This window comes from Emys orbicularis, chromosome 10, assembly GCF_028017835.1.
Source record: "Emys orbicularis isolate rEmyOrb1 chromosome 10, rEmyOrb1.hap1, whole genome shotgun sequence".
NCBI classification, from domain to species: domain Eukaryota; kingdom Metazoa; phylum Chordata; order Testudines; family Emydidae; genus Emys; species Emys orbicularis.
Window position 1 is genome coordinate 30,985,429 of NC_088692.1, and position 20,269 is coordinate 31,005,697.

The 20,269-nt window shown below is 43.7% G+C and overlaps 3 protein-coding genes across 6 annotated transcripts in view; 2 read left to right on the plus strand and 1 right to left on the minus strand.

The window, feature by feature from the left end:
• Window positions 1–503, minus strand: part of UBN1 (ubinuclein 1) — a 34,824-nt gene extending 34,321 nt beyond the window's left edge. For all 4 annotated transcript variants that reach the window (XM_065411539.1, XM_065411541.1, XM_065411540.1 and 1 more), the window contains exon 1: window positions 425–503. The gene's annotated coding sequence lies outside the window, so the exon portion shown is untranslated. The remainder of the gene's footprint in view (window positions 1–424) is intronic.
• The window catches only part of ROGDI (rogdi atypical leucine zipper), a 177,691-nt gene that overhangs the window by 94,918 nt on the left and 62,504 nt on the right, over window positions 1–20,269 (plus strand). The gene's annotated exons all lie outside the window — the stretch shown is intronic.
• The window catches only part of GLYR1 (glyoxylate reductase 1 homolog), a 32,202-nt gene continuing 12,663 nt past the window's right edge, over window positions 731–20,269 (plus strand). The window contains exons 1-5 of the mRNA XM_065411884.1: window positions 731–780; window positions 3,266–3,302; window positions 4,719–4,798; window positions 15,232–15,370; window positions 15,984–16,226. Coding sequence (XP_065267956.1) covers window positions 743–780; window positions 3,266–3,302; window positions 4,719–4,798; window positions 15,232–15,370; window positions 15,984–16,226 — 537 coding nt within the window. The 5' untranslated portion in view covers window positions 731–742. The remainder of the gene's footprint in view (window positions 781–3,265; window positions 3,303–4,718; window positions 4,799–15,231; window positions 15,371–15,983; window positions 16,227–20,269) is intronic.

Here is a 20,269-nt window from a genome sequence, read left to right on the forward strand (position 1 = left end):
CCACTGGGGGAGATACCACCTGCTGCCTCACATGCTCCACCCAGCCCCTAGAGAATGGGGGAGCCTATGGCCCAGCTGCCCGATGCAGCCCCAGGGAATGGGGACACCCTCAGGCCGTGTATCTGATCCAAGCCCAAGGGAATGAGACCCCAGATTGCCCGGGGGGAGGGAGGGCCTTTCGGGCTAGATGCCCCAGTAGAGCCCTGGGAAAGGTAACGAGAGCGGAAAGAAAGGAGAACAGTGGCTGTAGGGGAGGCACTGGGATCCCCTGTAGCTGGTGCGCCCGGGGGCGGCCAGGAGAGGGGCCTGGGCCGGCTACCCGCGCCGACCCCGGTGGGAAGCGGACGAGGTTTGACCCAGTCACACCGCTACCCAAGGGAGGTGCCTGTGCACCAGGCTCTGTCCCGCTCAGGCTCGGACTTACCCGCGCTCCAAGCTCGGCCGCCTCCGCTCACTCCCAGGCCAGATCCGTTCCCTGCTCCCGTATCACGTGCTGAAGGCGCTACCCCGCGCCGAGGCGGCCGGGCAGGGTCACGTGATACTCCCGAGCCCAATGGGCGGGGGGAGGGCAGTCACGCGCGGAGGAAGCGGCGCAGTGACAGCGCGCCTGGATCACGTGACGCGGTCTGCCCTATCCCGGTGGCACCGCCCCCTCCGCTGAGGCTGGCCGCGGCGTGGGTGGTGCCCCTCCGGCCCGTCCCGGCAGCCCCTGCGCCGTGCTGCTGCTGGCTGAGTCGGTAAGATGGCGGCTGTGAGTCTGCGGCTCGGAGACTTGGTGTGGTGAGTGTGGGGGCCGGGAGGCTGGGGCAGCGGGCGCGGGGGTTGGCAGGAGCTAGCCCTGCAGGGGGTGTGGGGTTGGGTGATACGGGAGTGGAGGCAGAGAGCGGGGGATGGGGGCTGGGTGGTACCGGAGCGGGGGCGTTACCGGGCTGCCTGTAGCGTTAGCGGGCAGACGTAGGGTTGGGGGAGGGTATAGGTGCTACCGGTGAGGGTAGGCACCCGGGGTGGGGTGAGCCGGGCTCTCTCACCCTGAAGCGTTGACGTAGGCGTTGGGAGCGAGCCCCGCCTTCCCCATGTGAAGCGGCCCGGGCTGTTGTTCTGGACAGGTCAGGGCAGAAAGCAGGGTGAGAGCTGGGACACTTGCCCCAGGAGCGGACGGGGCAGTTGAACAAGAGGTGTCAGTTTGGAGCGGTGACAGTGGCGAGATGGTGCAGGGCACTGGCCTGTTGCCTACACATCACTGGGGGCAGAGAGTTGATGGGGGAGTTATATGGGTTTTGGAGGATTATTGGGGGGGCAGAATAGCATCAGAGCCTCGATTGGTCAGGAGGTATTGGGTTGAGGACAGGGTGGGGTACAGAGCAATGGGTCTCTATTTCAGGGTGAAATGTGGGGCAGGCTTTGTACGTGGGGTTGGTAATGTGCTGTTACCTGGGAGTCTTTAGGAGTAAAAGGGATAGAGAATCATTGCCTTAGTATTTTTGGAGCTAGAAGACAGGGTGAGACAACCATCTAAAGAACAGCAAAAGTAGAGGAATGAGGCAATGGGATGATTGCTTAGAGGATGGTGCTGAATATACAGGAGTCACCTGGGGGTTGTGAGCAGGGCAAGGAAGGGGGGGGTGATCATTAAGATCTGGGTGCCACTTATAGGGAGTGATTTATGTGATAAGCAACACAATATAGGAATGGGATTTTTTTTCCAGGTTGGGATATCCCTGTTGGAGCTCACAGGAGCAACTTTCCCCTGTCACCCGTGCTTTATCCCCCAACACAATTGAGGAGTCATGTTCTCTATGCTTCCAGCTCGGGAGGACTGATGGGGCCTCCTTCAAAGCTTGTTAGCACTGCTCCTAAAGTGTACAGGCTTCACTGTGCTTCTAGATGGTATTGAATGACGGGTTAGGCATCACACTAGGGCCTGCAACAAATAGCTAATCCCCAACACGCAAGTGTATGCATTTATATTTATATCCCAGATAAAAAGAAGTGCGTGGTCCAGGCTGACAACTGCAGTTTCTCATCCGAAACATTGACAGTGGTGTGAAGTTGTCTAATTTATATAGCAAAGTAAGTAAAGGTTGATTCCTTTAGCTGAACTTGTTTCAAATGAGTGTTTTGGGAGTGCACTGCTGTTAGTGATGTTTCTGAATGCAGATCATCCAGCTTGAGTTTCATACATGGCCATGTAGTCAAGGCACAGCCGCTAGGCCCATCCAAAAAGAGCTATAGCCATAAGACTTGGAGGGAGATGGGAAAGCAGAATAACCTTGATAAAAGGAGAATTGATGGATGCAACAGTAAAAGAAAGTCATGGTTAGTGTCCTTCTAAGCAGTGTTTTTGTCATCACCAGCTTGCCCTCTCTGCGGAAGCCTCACCTCATGGATGTTGACATGCTACTTGCTGAGAATTTTAGTTCAGGAACTGGCAGGCACTAAGGATTCTCTGCCAGTCTCATGCAAGACAGTGACTGATGCCAGATAAGGTTTTGTGAACATTTGAAGCCTGTGTGACAGGGGTAGGAAGACTATGCTTTCATGCTGACACTGACCCCCACCCGCCTTCTGTGAGGAAATGCTTTGGCTTAGACTTTGTGATGAAACTTGCAAAGGCAGGAAATAAACTTTTCTGTGTTTCTAGTGGGCCTGCAGTATGTTTCACAAATCTTAGGAGCATGATGAGCGGCTGAAAAAAGTGATAATGGAAGTAACCTTGCAACCTTTGATATAGGCATTCCTATCTTAAATTATAAAATTGTACATTTTAGGAATCACAGCTACATGAATTGGAAACATATGACGCTTATTAGACTGTTCTGTCCTGAAAAGTCTTAAGTTATGAATCCAAACTCTGGATTTCGTATTGATGCAGGCAATTAAACTAGACATTTGTAAGGGAGGAAAGAAATGTCATCCAGTCTTACCAAAGTACTAAGAGCTTTAGTACTGATCTTCCAGGTGCTAGCTTTATCATCTCTATTCTTAATGACTTAGGCCCTGATCCTGTAATGTTCTCCATGTGAGTGGTCCCCTGTACCCATGCAGACTTTATTGCGGCTCAGCATGGCCACAGCCGTCTGCTCACATGGCACTTGGGAGCATTGGTGAGTGCTCTTCCAAGCTGAACAGTTCTTTCTGTCCTGGTAGGCTTTGTGGTTATATTGTGTAAGCTCTGACTTTTGAAAATAAATTGCAGTGGAAGCAGATAGAAGTGGAGCAACTGTCTTTTCTGATGCTAGTGGCTGATCTTTTTGTTTTTCCTTAGGGGGAAGCTGGGCCGGTATCCTCCTTGGCCAGGAAAGGTGAGTCTGCTTCTATCCTGAAGGGAGCAGTTCATGAAAATAATTCCAGTGAAGATTTAAGATTCTTATCGTTTTCGTCTTTAATTTTTAGCTAAGAAGCTTTTTGGCCTTAACTGTGAACCAGACTATGCATCAGGGATTTTACTTGACTCAGAAGTTCAGTCTGTCAGTAACAGCTGTTAGTTCAGATGGAATGAAAAGCAGTACAAACCACATTGTCAGAATCTGGAACTGATTGTATTCCCCAGTCGTAGCAATTTAATCCCTATTGCTTTCTGCAAGACAGGTTTCTCTTCTCCCATAATAAATTGGCTAAATTGACTACATGCACTGTCTTAAGTAATAAACAGGAGAGGAGAGTCCAGATTCCCAAACTAATACTTAAAGTTACAGATTTGTCATGTTCTTTGGGAGAAGACACTGGGTGATTGTGGATAAAAGTTCTAGATATGGAAAGAAGATTTTGTGTTTAAAGTCAGATTGTAGGCACTGTTTATATACCCCCAAAGAAGTGTTCTATTTTCTGTTTTTAGTGTAGGTACATGTGCTGACCTAACAATATAGGCGTTGTCTTCAGGACAAAAAAAAAGTGTGTTCCTAACTTGTTAGCTTGAGTTAAAATCCAAAAGAAGACAAAGCAATTTGTAGATTTTAATGTGATCTGCTAACTCGTGAAGACTTTGAGAGTCTGTGGTTTAACTTGTTCTAGTAACTTGTGTTTAAATTACAACCACCTTGTCTTCATTCACATTTTAACTCTGAGAGAAACACCCTTTTCTGTACTGAAGACTAGGCCTTAGGTAATAGGTGCCTTATGGGAGCAAAGCTCTGTAAACCCAGCCTGGTTTTCCAAATTTTAAAAAGATACTTTACTCCTAGGGGATAGGGAGAACCTCATGTTGCTGATCTTTTGGAACAGTAAAACCTCACTAAAATTACACTGATGCATGTGCCTGAGCTCATGCAACACAGGTATAACTTTGTAGCTTACAGTGAAGTTCATTCATCTTTACTCACATCTGTCCTCTCTCTCAGGTCCAAAAGCCCCACAACACCCAAAGGCATGACTATTTAAAACAAAAAAACCCCATGAAAATCATGGAATTCACAACAGCTGTGACAAAAGTCCAATCTTATCTCCTGAACAGCAGGCTAAGCCTATAATGCGATAGGGTGATTGATGCTAACTCTAGGCATAGTGCTGTGAGTAACAAAGAAATATATGGATTGTGTGCTTGGGAGGAAGACCTTTGCTACCAGTATAAGCCCCCTCCCCACCACCATTTTACTTTAAAAATATTTTTTAGCAAAGAACCATGAAGTCGATTTCTTTTTCATAGACTGAAAACTTTAAAAAGCCACAGAATTCTATTGCTGCCTCTCTAACTAACACTGTCTCCTGTCTTTGCCCCTCAGATCGTTAATCCACCTAAAGACCTGAAGAAGCCTCGTGGAAAGAAGTGCTTCTTTGTGAAGTTTTTTGGGACAGAAGATCAGTACGTACCCACTCTCTTCATCTGATGACAATGTTGGCCTTTAAATCACAGGGCTTTCCTGGAAGAGTTTTATGCTAGCATAATAAGATGTAGCTCTGAGAAAGATTGCCTTATATTATCTATATATAACTATTATTCTATGATGTAGCTTCTCATGTGGGTGTTTGAGGGCTGCAAAGACCTTCTCAAGCATGTTTTGATTTTATGTGCTGCTGTGACAGGGAGTTCTGGGTAGTTGATCTCTTGCATGGGCGTAGGTGTGCCTGTTAATGTTAGTGCAACTGTCAACATTTTTCAAGTATAGTTTGTGGTCTCTCTTGTTTCTCCTGCCATAAATATAAAGTGGTTTTATTCACGTCACTCATAAAGAGAACACTTTATGATGTCTGATGGCATAAAATGTGCTTGTTTTGCATTTGGGAAGACTGTGCAACACGGGGTGGTAAAGTTACTGTAAGACATTTTTCTATGAAGTAGCGTTTTGTGATAAAGGCACATGCCAAAATGAGAAAAATCACACTAGTCTGACAATTACATACCTGCTGTTATTACAAATAACTTAAGATTCCTGGAACTGAAATGTTAGCAAACACTACTACCACCACCACCCTGCTGTGTTGTTTATTTTTTATATTTGAAGTCATTTTTAGTCAGTTTCGCTATTTCCCTGTGTAGTCATTTAGCAAGGGGAAAACAAACAAAAAAACCTCGTTATGAACACCAATAAGTAGAAAAACCCTTTACTTTTTTGAAGGACTTAAACAGAAGTGAGGACATGCACATTAACAAGATGCTCTGACAGGAAATGGAAGTTTTATTTTTTAATTGTCACTTTTTCAAAGCATAATGTCAAAGCTTCACTGTCCCTTTAAGGACTGAGGTCATGTAACCAGCCAGGACTAGAAATGGAAGCTGCATACCAATAAAATGGAGGCTACTGGCTTTCAAATAATGTAAAAATGGTGTCTTTATGAGCTGATTAGTCATGATTTCTTGTGAGCTAAAGTTGTTAGTAGTCAAAGAGTGGATATTTTCATTCCTGCACCTCGATCACTGTAATTCTTGGTTATAACTAAGGAAAATATTTTGTGGTAGGTTTGGACAGGGAGAGGGGGATTTTGTCCAAACGATAGCTTTAGAAAAACTGGTCGTAGATCTGGAATGTTCCACTTGAGATTAGTGGATAGATAGCAAGTTAGGAGGCCAAAGCTACAAAATAAAAGTGGTTTATCACATGATTCTGGAGTTCAGGTTAGGAAAAATCCTATCATGTGGCAGACTGGAACAGCCAAAAACCCAGCTTGTGAAATGTAATCATTTCCTGGTGGATAATCACAGGATTTAAAAATCCTGGTTACCCTAACTGATGGGTGTGTGCAACTTGAAGTTGGAGCAGAAATTAATACTGTCCTTCCACCTCAATTTTCTTATAAACTCCACTAATCAAGAGAAGAAATGGATGCCTCCTATGGCTCTGTTATATCTCATACTGGACCTTGTGGAGAATGCATATGTTTAGATCTGTTTGCTTATGCCAAAAAATGGGAAAATTTTCTCATTTTACAACTAAATTTGAGATTAGATTCTTAAACCAGTTGCCTTAAACTCCAGCAAGCTGGGAAGGAGAAATTTCATGGTTGCAGAAATAAAGTAATTTATTCCATAGTTGGCTTTTATCTTATTTAATTGTTTAGATTAGTATACAAAAGTAAAAACAACAAGGAATCCTTGTGGCACCTTAGAGACTAGCACATTTATTTGGGCATAAGCTTTCGTGGGCTAAAACCCGCTTCATCAGATGCATGGAGTGGAAAATACAGTAGGCAGGTATAAAAATACAGCACATGAAAAGATGGGAGTTGCCTTACCGACTGGGGGGTCAGTGCTAACGAGGCCAATTCAATTAGGATGGATGTGGCCCATTTCCAACAGTTGACAAGAAGGGGTGAATATCCTCCTAATTGAATTGGCCTCGTTAGCACTGACCCCCCAGTCGGTAAGGCAACTCCCATCTTTTCATGTGCTGTATTTTTATACCTGCCTACTGTATTTTCCACTCCATGCATCTGATGAAGCGGGTTTTAGCCCACGAAAGCTTATGCCCAAATAAATGTGCTAGTCTCTAAGGTGCCACAAGGATTCCTTGTTGTTTTTGCTGATACAGACTAACACGGCTACCCCTCTGAAACCTGTACAGAAGTAAAAAGTGATGCATCTAGGTGGAGATAAGTGCCCTGTCTGAAGATAATAAACCTGAAAAATATTAGTAAGACAGCTGAAAACAAAACTCCTGTCATCGCCTCCCCTGCCCCACCCCCATCCCGATCAGTCTCCATCAAACTATGTGTGCTCGGTTACAAAGACCTAGTACTGGACTATTCTAGTGTAATTAACGCCCAGTTTTGCCTGCTTAAGTTTTTGAGATGGCATTAGCTATAGTATCATTCATATGCTAATAACACTTGGCTCTACAGCTTATATTGTCTTGGTTTGGCAGAGATGGGGATCTGGACAAAAGCCATTCTGGCTTATGTTCGGTGTATATATACACAATGAAGGAGATGCTGGCTGGCAGGGGAAAGCATTTTGAGGAACTGTTGAAGTCTCACTGCTCTCTCAGTTGAGGACATTTGCCTATCCATTGGCAAAAGGGTCTACAATCTCAGGCTGTTGATGTACTCCTTTCTACTCAAGATTCCCAGATGGCAAATGTGGCCAAAAATGCCATCTTTTCATTGTATGCTAGCTGAAAGACTGCAGTATTGTCATCTCCATGCCTTTGTCATCTTGAGGCTGCAGTGTGCCCTACCTAGGATTAAGCGTGAAGGCTGCTTAACTCAAAAATGAACACTGGTGCAAAATATGACAGCCAACTCTTTGAACAGAGTGGATGGGTGGGAATGTATTATACCTGTGACTTGCATTCTGCAGTGCTTGTTGGTGAAACTTTCAGGTGAAATTCAAGGTTCTCCAAGATCCTAAATGGCTTAGGGCCCAATTTAGAAGAGACTGCCTCTTCATTCCTTGCTCACCACAAAGCTTATGTTCATGTGCAATGATAAAGCTAACTTGCCCCAAGGGCAAGGCTACAGTGAGCACGGATAGGGTGTTCAAGATTGCAGAACTGGCTTTGGCCAAAGATGTATAAACCTGAGCCTGGCCGCATTCAGACATCCAGCTTTTCACAGGCTTCCTGCTGACTGTTACTCCATGCATTTAGCCTCTTGGTAAAGTTTCCATTGTCTCTGCCCTTAAAGTAATAGTGCTCCTAGAAGGTGTCTTGCTAGCATGTAGGAAATGTTAGAACATAAGCATGTCCATACTGGGTGAGACCAATGATCCATCTAGCCCAGTATCCTGTCTTCTGATAGTGGCCAATGACAGGTCCTTCAGAGGGAATGAAAAGAACAGGTAATCATTGAGTGATCCAAATCTTAAAGTGTTTTTGCATTTTAACTTAAGGCCCATGAAGTGCACCCACTACTTCTGGGGGCATTCTGCTCACAAGATTTTAAAATTCTGCATATTTTATTTGTCAAAATAACACAATATAATCACACTGGTTTTGATTATTTTGGTAATTTATTTAAACTACAATACAGTGGATGGAGAACGGGAGTGAGGAGCATTGGAAGAAATCCCCAGACCCCCTTGCCTAATAGTAATGTAGCTAGGTTTGACCTTTTATTTCTAGTTATTAGTCAACAAATATGTGCAGCCATATGCTCCATGTTACATTGTAGGCGACTGAAGAGCAAGTGAAGGCTGGGGAATCAAACTCACAATTTATATTGGCTACTTACCATCTTCAGAAAGATCAGTAGCAAACAGTTCATGGAGCACATTTTGATAGGAATTTCTTTCAGTTCAAAAATGTAGACCAGTTCTAATCAATAAAGGACAATAAGCATTTATAAGGCCTTTACACCACTCTGGCAATGTAGAGGAGCCTTAAAACTTTTACACCTGTTTTATACTCCTGTTTGAATTCATAGAGAATGGGAACAATTCACTAAGCAGACAGGCTGCTACATTCTGCTCTGCCTGAGGGCATAGAGCCTGCCCCACACTTATCTCCTCAGAAACACCCTGAAGCCCTTGCTCCTCCACGAGGCGCACACTGCAATAGCAAGTGAGAGGGACAGAGTGTGTATCTGTGTGTGTCTCTCTCTCATGCACGACTGCACATCCTCCCCCCACAGCGGTGATTTACATCTCTACAGGTTGCTCTGGGCACCTGAACCAACCTGCCTGTGCTGCCGGGGAGGGGCACGTGACTGCTCTTGCAGCTTCCCTTTGCTTCCCTGTCAGAAGACATTTTTCTGTGGGGAAACAAAGAAATCTGCGGGGGACATGAATTCTGCGCATGCACAGTGATGCAGTATTCCCCCGAGTAACCCATACACCATATCGATGGGGACTTTATCAGTGTCTGCAGTAGTAATATAGTACTTGCACCTTGCTCTGAAGTATTCAGTAGTTATGATACACATATTGTTGGTTATATAGCTCACTCACTGGCTCCATGAAAGAGAGTGAGATGTTTCAGACTGCCTTAGCGTTCATTTTGGAAGTTGGGAGATTATTAGCTATTGCTCTAATTCTGAAGAGAAATAACACTCTGAAATGTCTTTCCTTTCTATCCCCCAAATCCCAAGGGAAGTCCCATATACCCTTTTCTCAGCACTGGAAACCTTATAAGTAGGTTGGGGTCTCTAAGCTCTGCTGGAATATATTAAGCAGGTCTCTCTCAAAATATTGGTATAGATAAGCTCCCTCATCCACCCAATATATAACTGTGTTCCTAGGTATACGATCACAGCCCATCTTATTTCCCAAGCCTACCGACTTGTCATAGGAAGGCTTAGTGCACCCCCACAATAATAACACAAAATAAGGCAGGCAAGGAGAACCCTAACATGTCTTTCTCAGACAAATGACAGGACTGAATCCCATAAAAATCAAACTCTGTGAGAGAGACCCAAGGTGTGCTTCATACAATTCAAAATAGTTCTGCATGCAGTGGTCTATGCTCAACTAGAGGAACTTGGCCTATCTGCAATTAGCTTTGGCAAACAGACATTAGCTATGTGCTATGACAGTGTCACTACCTATAGACATGGAGCCATTTCAGTGAAATACTGGAAAGTACACTGCAACCACCACTACCTGATAAATACTACCATGCTCTTTCACTTAACTCACAAGCCTTACAGCTTGAAAAAAAAATCTTAAGTATTACAGTGTATTATCAAAATTTTATTGTTAACATCCTGGAGCACCCCATAACATCTTTCTGAAGTACCAATGTACAAACTAAATAACCTCATCAGGAATAGGGACATCTGGGCTCACTTCCTGACCTGAGCTATCCAAAGAAAAATCAAAGACGAATCTTGCAATCCAAGATAAAAGTATAATATAAAGACTGTTTGAAAGATACAAAAATTATGGCCTTAGCAAAACCGTGTTAGCAGTTTCACCAACCCCCGTATCCTTCTGTGATGCCAAAGCTTAAATTCTGCCGCTGCTCTTTCCTGGACCCAAGGGTTCTTCATGGGATAATAGAGCTTTCTGCTGCAGCCGGTTGGAATGTTCACCAATGATCTTGCATTCAGAAAACAGTAATTTGGAGTTGGCCTGGTGGTGAATGTGGGGCTTTTGAAGGTCTGATCAGGTACTTGGAGCTAGGGTTATGTTTCCTATGGGTAGGGTATTTAGAGCTTGGGTTAGGGTTTCTTTGGACAGGGTACTTGGAGCTAGCATTAGGATTCTTGTGAGTAGGTCTCCGTGATCTAAGGTTAGGGTTCATATGGGTAGGGTACTTGGTGCTAAGGTTAGGGTTCCTATGGGGGTACTTTGTGCTAGCGTTAGGGTTCCTGGGGGTGGGGGGGCACCAGGGTTAGGGTCCTGTGGGTAAGGTACTTGGAACTAGTATTAGGGTTCTTGTGAGCTAGAGTACTTGGACTTAAGGATATTCCTATGAATCATGTATTTGGAGCTAGGGTTAGGGTTCCCAGGGGTAGGGTTGGGGTTCCTATAGGTACAGTACTTGCAGGTAGGGTGAGGTTCCTATAGTTAGGGATCCCCATCCTAAGGCTAGGGTTTCTGTGGATAGGGTACTTGGTGCTAGGGTTCCTGGGGGTGGGGTGTACTTGGCACTAGGGTTAGGGTTCCTATGGATAGGGCTCTTTGCCTTGAATTAGTGTTCCTACAGGTAGGGTATTTGGAGCTAGGGTTATGGTTTCTATGGGTAGGGTACTTGGAGCTAGGAATAGGGTTCTTCTAGGTCTCTCTGCTCTAAGATTAGGGTCTTTTGGATAAGCTATTTGGAACTAGGGTTAGGGTTCCTATGTTTCTGTGACTTGGAAATAGGATTATGGTTCCTTTGGGTAGGTGATGTGGATTTAGGGTTACGGTTCATGGGTAGGGCGCTTTGAGCTAGGGTTAGGGTTCCTATTAGCAGGGTGCAAGGAGCTGGGATATGGTTCCTCTGGGTAGGGTCTGTGGAGCTAGGTTTAGGGTTCCTATCGATAGGATCCATGGAGCTAGGCTTAGGGTTCCTATATGTTGGGCTCCCCACACTAGTGTTAGCGTTCTAATGCCTAGGGTTTTCATAGATTAATAGACTCTAGGACTGGAGGGGACCTCGAGAGGTCATCGAGTCCAGTCCTCTGCCCTCATGGCAGGACCAAATACTGTCTAGATCATCCCTGGTAGACATTTATCTAACCTACTCTTAAATATCTCCAGAGATGGAGATTCCACAACCTCCCTAGGCAATTTATTCCAGTGTTTAACCACCCTGACAGTTAGGAACTTTTTCCTAATGTCCAACCTAAACCTCCCTTGCTGCAGTTTAAGCCCATTACTTCTTGTTCTATCCTTAGAGGCTGAGATGAACAAGTTTTCTCCCACCTCCTTATGACACCCTTTTAGATACCTGACGACTGCTATCATGTCCCCTCTCAGTCTTCTCTTTTCCAAACTAAACAAACCCAATTCTTTCAGCCTTCCTTCATAGGTCATGTTCTCTAGACCTTTAATCATTCTTGTAGAGTTCCTATGGGTAGGGTGCTTGGACCTAGGATTAGGGTTCCTGTGGGTAGGTTGCTTGAACCTAGCGTTCAATAAGGTTAGCACTTATTTTATGTTATGCCTCAGAAAACTCTTTTCTGGATACTTGACCTTCCTTAGCTATGAGATCACAGCCTAATATGTCATATTTGAGAGCACTTATGCTAGGTCATTGTTTTTTGAGGCGTGCATGTGTAGCTATGAATGGCTTTGTTCTGTGGTGTAGCTTTATTTTTATAGTACCCTACAGTATTGGGTGCTTTACAGACATTTAAGAGGACAGGTCCCTGTCCTGGAGAGATTAGATAAATCTATGGCATGTAGAAAAGGGATAAACTAGGGAGAGGAATGCAGATTTTTTTTTTCTTATTGTGTGTCTGTGACTTTTCTAAGCCCTTGCCTGCTTGCCCTTATTCCTTAGTCCTTTATATAGATCTTTAATGCTTGTCTCCAACAGTCCCAAGTGTCTGTGTCTCCCCTAGACCCCGCCTGATGTATAGTTCTTGCTCCTCCACTACCAAAAGAATAGTGAGCAAAGAGCTGGTGTACGTATGAAGGAGGTGGGGAGTGGACAGGTACGCACATCAGTGGCAGTTGGGAGGAGAAAATGCAATGGATTCCCCCTCCAATAAGTTTTTGAGGAACAGACTAGTGGAAATAAAGTGATTTCATTGAGGGGCCCAAATCTGGAAGGAAGTTGTGGGAAGTGCTTCTTAAATGACTTCATTGACTTGTTTCCCAACATTCTTATAATGCGTACATGTGTGAGAGAGCGAGCTAACTAGCTTTTCATAGACCAACACTGCCCAGCTTCCTAGTGATTCACTGTCATTTGAGGTCCCTAGGGTGAAGGGTTTCATGCTGCCAAGAGAGATTCCCTGGACAATTTCTAGACTGTTGTCTGAGAATCACTGACTTCACTCATTATATTGTGCTAACTCAAAGGTGGGTATGAAGGGGGATGTAGGATGAGGGAAAAGATTCTGTAGGGTGCACAGAATGGAAAGCATTGTGTGATCTTCCACCTTCAGGATACAGTGGAAACTCTAGAGCAAGAACCTGCTTGCAGTAAGTGGAAAGTGTGTAAGCATGCTTCCTGCACAGTGAAACCTGTACTAACTGCAACCTCTAAGCAATAGTTACCTGCTCTAACAGCCATGAAGTTTCTGATCTCTCCTATATTAAGTCCTATGTGAAAAGCATCTACCTGTGAAATGTTTGCAGTCCCACACTGAATGGTCCAGTGGCTCACTGTATACAATGGCCCATGCTAGTGGAAAGGAAGCTGCTTCACCCAGGCCTTAAGATGGTAAACTGGTCATTGCATCATGAAAAAAGAGCAAATAGGAACAGGCAAAGGGGCAAGACCCAAATGTGAAGTGGAAAGAAAAATTCATCCATGAGCATGAGGCTGGGAACTCTGCTATTTTCCTGTGTCCTAAACAGATGCAGGAGACACAGGCTATTTGCTATAACTGGTCAGAAAACCTTGATGCGGAGGCCAGAGACTTTAAAATGAAAAGCAAAGGATGATGAGATCAGTGAAATACTCTGGGCTTTAAAACTGCACAGATGAACGTTCTAAAAAGCATTGGGGAATTATGATTTTAAGGCAGGTGGATGGAGAAAAGCTGCCTCACGCCACGGGTTGTTTTTGAAGCTGATTCTCTCAGAGACCGTAGTAAAATGAGAACAGATCTCGGGCAATCTGGTTCCATCATGCTGATAATATATGGAACTGGGATAAGATTGCTTGTCTGAGTATATGGACAAGCCATGGAAAAACAAACTAGAAAAGTGAGCCAAAGAGCTCCTAGATATTCTGCTGTGGTAGCACAACTGGAAGGTGAGAGAGAAAAGCACTGAAACTTTTTAAGCATTATGAAACACTTCAATACTGAATGTACCAGTTATGTGGAGGAGATCCAATTGAAAATAGAGGAATCATGCCATAATGGGTGAATTTCTAATTTCTATTTATTGAAAAATGAGCTACTGAGACGACATGTCTTAAAATTTGTGTTCAGTTTATAGCTATGTAGATATGATTCTTGAAAATATGAAATTGAAAAGGCTTCCTGTGAACAGCAGCACCTGTCGGCAGGAGATAACCATTGCTGGGGATAATCAAAATGTTTAAATCTTCTACCACTGACATTTAACATCTTTTGTTTTTCAATGGTGCCCATTTTTAAAATTCATTTCCCTGCCTAATGCTGTACACTGAGCTGCTCCCTGATGAAAAATGCTGATGGCTGTTCCTATTCAGAAAAGTTTCCAATCAATAGTGCACAGAACTCTACTCTCCCCAGTAGTAATGGGGACATAGCACTGCAGCCACTTAACTGATCCGCAGCAGATCAGCTGAAGTGCCCTTTTCAGATTTCGTGATTAGTCTTCACGCTTTATGAGGCAGTTGGAGAATAGGTGGAAAGGCACTGTGGAGCTACAGTCTGGAATGAAAATTTTGAATTGGTAGAAGCGGTGGACAATGTGAAAGAAGGCTATCATTCTGCATGAGAGCCTACCCATTTCAGAAGTGTCAGGGAAAACCAGTACAGCAGCAGTTGTTATAGGGAGAACATTTAGGAGTTTCTTCACAAAGCAGAAGAGAGCTCTGCTCTGATGTTACTACATTGTAAAACACAGTGGTGCGAGCCTCTCTTAAACACACTGCCAGCAATTGAGGATAAATTGCTTTTTTCATCAAAAGTGAAAAATGTCAGTTTATTACAAGGCATTTGATCCTTTGCGTGTCGAAAGTGTGATGTGCAGTGAGCTATGGTGTGTGTTCTCCTTCTGTTTTTGGTGGTCACCCATGTGTTACAAAATCTAATTTTGAAAAATATTGTCTATTCTTCCAGCCCTCCTGGGGATTTATACATACATACACAGTACTAAACAAGAGTAATCTTGTCTCTGACCAAAAGATTGTTTTGTCAGAACTGTTAAGTGGCCTCCTGTTGCAACAGTCCTAGGAATAAAATCCCACATTGGGTGTGTGGGTTTTTCCCCACACCAGTACAAGAGCAATCAGTAGTGCACTTATAAATGTATGTGCTCACATGTGGGTGCATTGGCAGAGCACATGAACGGTGCCCAGAGGCGAGTTTCATTTACACAATTGGGTATGCTACTTGTTGGGAAGGCTGATGAAAGACTTCAGTGAATGTAGGAGTTGGAGCCATCAGGGAAGAGGGAACAGAAGTGAGTTTGCTGGTATGGTCAGTCCAATGTGGCCATACTATTGTATATGTCAGTTTTATCTCTACATTGTGGGGTTGGGTGAGGAAGTTGATGTGTATTTTGATTGGAAAATGTATCAGTGGTTAAATTTTTCTGACATTTATTATCAGTGCTTGGATCAAAGTGGAACAGCTGAAGCCTTATCACGCCCACAAAGAGGAAATGATCAAGATTAACAAGGGTAAGCGCTTCCAGCAGGCTGTGGATGCTGTGGAGGAGTTCCTTAAGAAAGCCAAAGGCAAGGACCAGGTGAGTGGCTTTAGCTTTACTTTGTGTGCCAAAGTTGGGCTTGACGTGATCAGTAACCAAGCTTCTGTTTTACCTTTATTAAAGCTGGTGGCCTCTAGCTTTAAATTTTCCATAGAAGAGTGGTCATGATGGCCATGATGCTAGTTGGCACTCACATAGTACTTTCCATCTTCTAAGCACTTAATCAAACATGAATTTCCCCAACTCCATTGTGAAGCAGGTAAGCATTATCCTTTTTTTTACTAATGGGGAAACTGAGGAAGAGAGGCTAATTGACCACACAGTAAATCAGTGCTAAATCTGGGGTTAAAACTCACTTTCTCCTAAACCTTTGTTTTAGAGTACATGATTCCCCCAGTGATCCTTCACCTGGCATGTTCTATGAACCAGTTTTTGAAACTGATACATTTGACATAAATGCTAACTTCAATAACTTCAAACTCAACTGCTTCGAAGAGCTAATTTTTGTTGGACCCGGTGCTGTAATGTGACTTTGAACCATCAGTTTCCTGATAATCAGCATTGGATTCTCGGTATCCCTGGGTTTTTTATGAAAATCACTCAAGTTTCTCTCTCTTCCTTCCTTGCAATCTTCTGTTCTGTAATCTATCAGGCGTCTTCCCATAACTCCAGTGAAGAGAAGAACCGGCGTAATTCCAGTGAGGAGAGAGGCAAGCAGTCTGCTGGTGAAGAGAAACGCAAAGCTGGTTTGTCTGAAGGGAAGTTGAAGAAGAGCACAGGGGAAGGGAAGAAGCGAGCATCTTCTGTCTCATCAGAGCGAGGCTCAAAATCGCCCCTGAAAAGAGCACTAGATCAGAGCCCCCGGAAGCGGGGACGGCCCCCCAAAGATGAGAAGGTTTGTGTTCTGCATGTCCTGCCATGACCTGTGGACTTCACTGATGGACTCTAGGGATGGTTGGCACTTTGGTTTACAGGCCAAAAGGAAGAGTTCAGTTTTGTACCATTTGTAAAGCTCTTTGTGTCGATTCTTCTGAATCTATTAGCTGACCAGGTTATTGTTAGAACATAAGACCATAAGAACGGCCATACTGGGTCAGACCAAAGGTCCATCAAGCCCAGTATCCTGTCTTCTGACAGTGGCCAATGGCAGGTGCCTCAAAGGGAATGAACAGACAGGTTATCATCAAGTGATCCATGCCCTGTCACCCAATCCCAGCTTCTGGCAGACAGAGGCTAGGGACATCATTCCTGCCCATCCTGGCTAATAGCCATTGATGGACCTAGCTTCCATGAATCTAACTAGCTCCCTTTTGAACCCCGTTATAGTACTGGCCTTCACGACACCCTCTGGCAAGGAGTTCCAGAGGTTGACAGTGCATTGCGTGAAAAAATTCTTTCTTGTGTTTGTTTTAAACTCGTTACCTATTAATTTCATTTTGGTGGCCCCTTGTTCTTGTATTATTAAGAAGGAGTAAATAACACTTCCTTATTTACTTTCTCTATACCACTCATGGTTTTATAGACCTCGATCATATCCCACCTTAGTCGCCTCTTTTCCAAGCTGAAAAGTCCCAGTCTTATTAATCTCTCCACATACGGAAGCCATTCTATACCCCTAATCATTTTTGTTGCCCTTTTCTGAACCTTTTCCAATTCCAATATATCTTTTTTGAGATGGGGCGACCACATCTGCACGCAGTATTCAAGGTGTGGGTGTACCATGGATTTATGTAGAGGCAATATGATATTTTCTGTCTTATTATCTATCCCTTTCTTAATGATTCCCAACATTCTGTTCACTTTTTTTGACTGCCACTGCACATTGAGTGGATGATTTCAGAGAACTATCCACAATGACTCCAAGATCTCTTTCTTGAGTGGTAACAGCTAATTTAGACCCCATCATTGTATATGTATAGTTAGGATTATGTTTTCCAATGTGCATTACTTTGCATTTATCAACATTAAATTTCATCTGCCATTTTGTTGCTTAGTCACCCAGTTTTGTGAGTTCCTTTTGTAGCTCTTCACAGTCTGCCTGGGACAATTTTGGATCATCTGCAAATTTTGCCACCTCACTGTTTACCCCTTTTTCCAGATCGTTTATGAATATGTTAAATAGGACTAGTTCCAGTACAGATCCCTGGGGTACACCACTATTTACCTCTCTCCATTCTGAAAACTGACCATTTAATCCTACCCTTTGTTTCCTATCTTTTAACCAGTTACTGATCCATGAGAGAACCTTCCCTCTTATCCCATGACTGCTTATTTTGTTTAAGAACCTTTGGTGAGGGACCTTGTCAAAGGCTTTCTGAAAATCTAAATACACCGTATCCGCTGGATCTCCTTTGTCCGCATGCTTGTTGACCCCCTCAAAGAATTCTAGTAGATTGGTGAGGCATGATTTCCCTTTACAAAAACCATGTCGACTATTTCCCAACAAATTATGTTCATATATGTGTCTGGCAATTTTGTTCTTTACGATAGTTTCAACCAATTTGCCCGGTACTGAAGTGAGCTTACTGGCCTGTAGTTGCCAGAGTCACCTCTGGAGCCCTTTTTAAAAATTGGCATCACATTAGCTATCCTCCCGTCATTTGGAGCTGATTTAAATGATAGGTTACAGATGACTGTTAGTAGTCCTGCAGTTTCACATTTGAGTTCCTTCAGAACTCTTGGGTGAATACCATCAGGTCCCCGGAGACTTATTACTGTTTAGTTTATCAATTTGTTCCAAAACCTCCTCTAATGACACCTCAATTTGGGACAGTTCCTCAGATCTGTCACCCAAAAAGAATGGCTCAGGTTTGGGAATCTCCCTTATATCCTCAACAGTGAAGACAGATGCAAAGAATTCATTTAGTTTCTCCGCAATGGCCTGATCGTCTTTGAGTGCTCCTTTAGCATCTCGCTCGTCCAGTGGCCCCACTGTTTGTTTAGCAGGCTTTCTGCTTCTGATGTATTTAAAAAAAAATTTGCTATTACTTTTGGAGTCTTTGGCTAGCTGTTCTTCTAATTCTTTTTTGGTCTTTCTAATTATATTTTTACGCTTCATTTGCCAGATTTTATGCTCTTTTCTATTTTCCGCATTAGGATTTATCTTCCACTTTTTAAAGGATGCCTTTTTGCCTTTCACTGCTTATTTTACTTTGTTGTTTAACCACGGTGGCTCTTTTTTGGTTCTCTTACTATGTTTTTTAAATTGGGGTATACATTTAAGTTGAGCCTCTATTATAGTGTCTTTAAAAAGTTTCCACGCAGCTTGCAGGGATTTTACTTTTGCACTGTACCTTTTAATTTCTGTTTCACTAACCTCCTCATTTTTGTGTAGTTCCCCTTTCTGAAATTAAATGCTAGTGTTGGGCCGCTGTGGAGTTTTCCCCGCCACAGGGATGAATATCTTCTGTGGATTCCTAGCAGGATTAGATAGTCTTCCTTGAGTGTTTCCATTCATTTTTGTCTGAGAGGGCTGTCTTGTGCAGTTGCACATGGTTCCATCTTGCCACCCCACCTGCTCAGTGTATGCATGAGGGCCGATTTGAAGATTAGTGAGGAGATGTGAGCTTTAGTGCCTTGAGATGATATCCTCATGTACATCTCCCATCTCATCTGATTTGTGTGGTTGAATGACTGATACTCTTCCCTCCCTTACTCCCAGTGCTAACAGAGATTGGGGGCTTGGGTCAGGACATCTGACTGAGAGTCATTGAAGAAATGGGTAGGGGTAAGCTATCAGAAGCATTTGTGAGGGTTATTTTAGCTTCTGTGATTGTGGATGTATTCCTTCTGTTACTGAGATACAATGCAACCCCAGGTTTTGTATTCTCAGTTGTTTCTGGGTGTCTCTGCAGCAGCAACCAAATGTATTTTTGTATCTGTCCTCAGCTAGAAGGTTGCAATTTTTTATTTTGATTGTGGACCCCACTGCAGTGATCCATATCTTTGTCACCTCCAAAATGGATTACTATAATGCACATGCTCTACAAGGGACTGCTGCTGAAAACCGTGCACAGCATGGCAGCCTGCTTGCTCATTGGTTCTTCAAAGGGATTACTTTGTACCTGTAGCTCATTTTCTTTGCTGGCTTCCAATGCACTTTGGAGTACAATTCAAGATGTCAATCTTGATCTCTAAAGCTCTAATTGGATTTGGCCCTGGTTGTCAGAGCAGCAGCCTTTCTTCTTGATAGCTGGAACTTAACTGCGGAGTTATTACCAGGTAGTAGATGTGAGGGTACTGCTGGCAAAGCAGGTTTAATGATGGGCTATTGACTCTCTCTTTGTCAGACTGAAGAGGGTGGTCAGGAAGAGAATTCCAGAGTCTGTTAAGGCCTATCTGTTTCTCCTTTCTTCTGAGAAGAGGAAAAGGTGGGTGGGTAGGTATTGGTGGGTTCTGGGCAGTATTGATGCTCTGGGGGCTTAATTGGCTAATGCAGAATAACTTTATTGATTAACTTATTGTACATGTTCCTTGTGCTTCTGGATAGACTTATCTTAAAAGTTCAGGTATAATTACATGGATTAAAATGGACCTTCAGAATCTTCTGGGGATGAAAGATGCTTTCTTGGATCAGAGCATGATTCCAATCTTGGAGGGTGCATATTGCTGAAGGTTGTATATGTGAGATCAGTTGCCAGTCATGAGTTTGATCCTCATTGGCCTGAAGACTTGTCAGTCATCTTGGCATGTGGCATTTGTCACATGCGGAGAATGCAGCTGCAGGAGTCATGCCAGCTGCCACAAATGAGTTGGAGGGATTTACAAAGTAAGTATTTTATTGACAAGCCTCAGCAGAGGCTGTGGAAAGCTGTTCTTATGACATTGAGCTGATCAACTGGCTAGCAAATGTCTGGCCAGAGACAACAGGCTAACTATTACGTGAAGTTGATAACGATATGGGCCTCCAGAGAATAATAGGCTGTCTATTAATGCCAT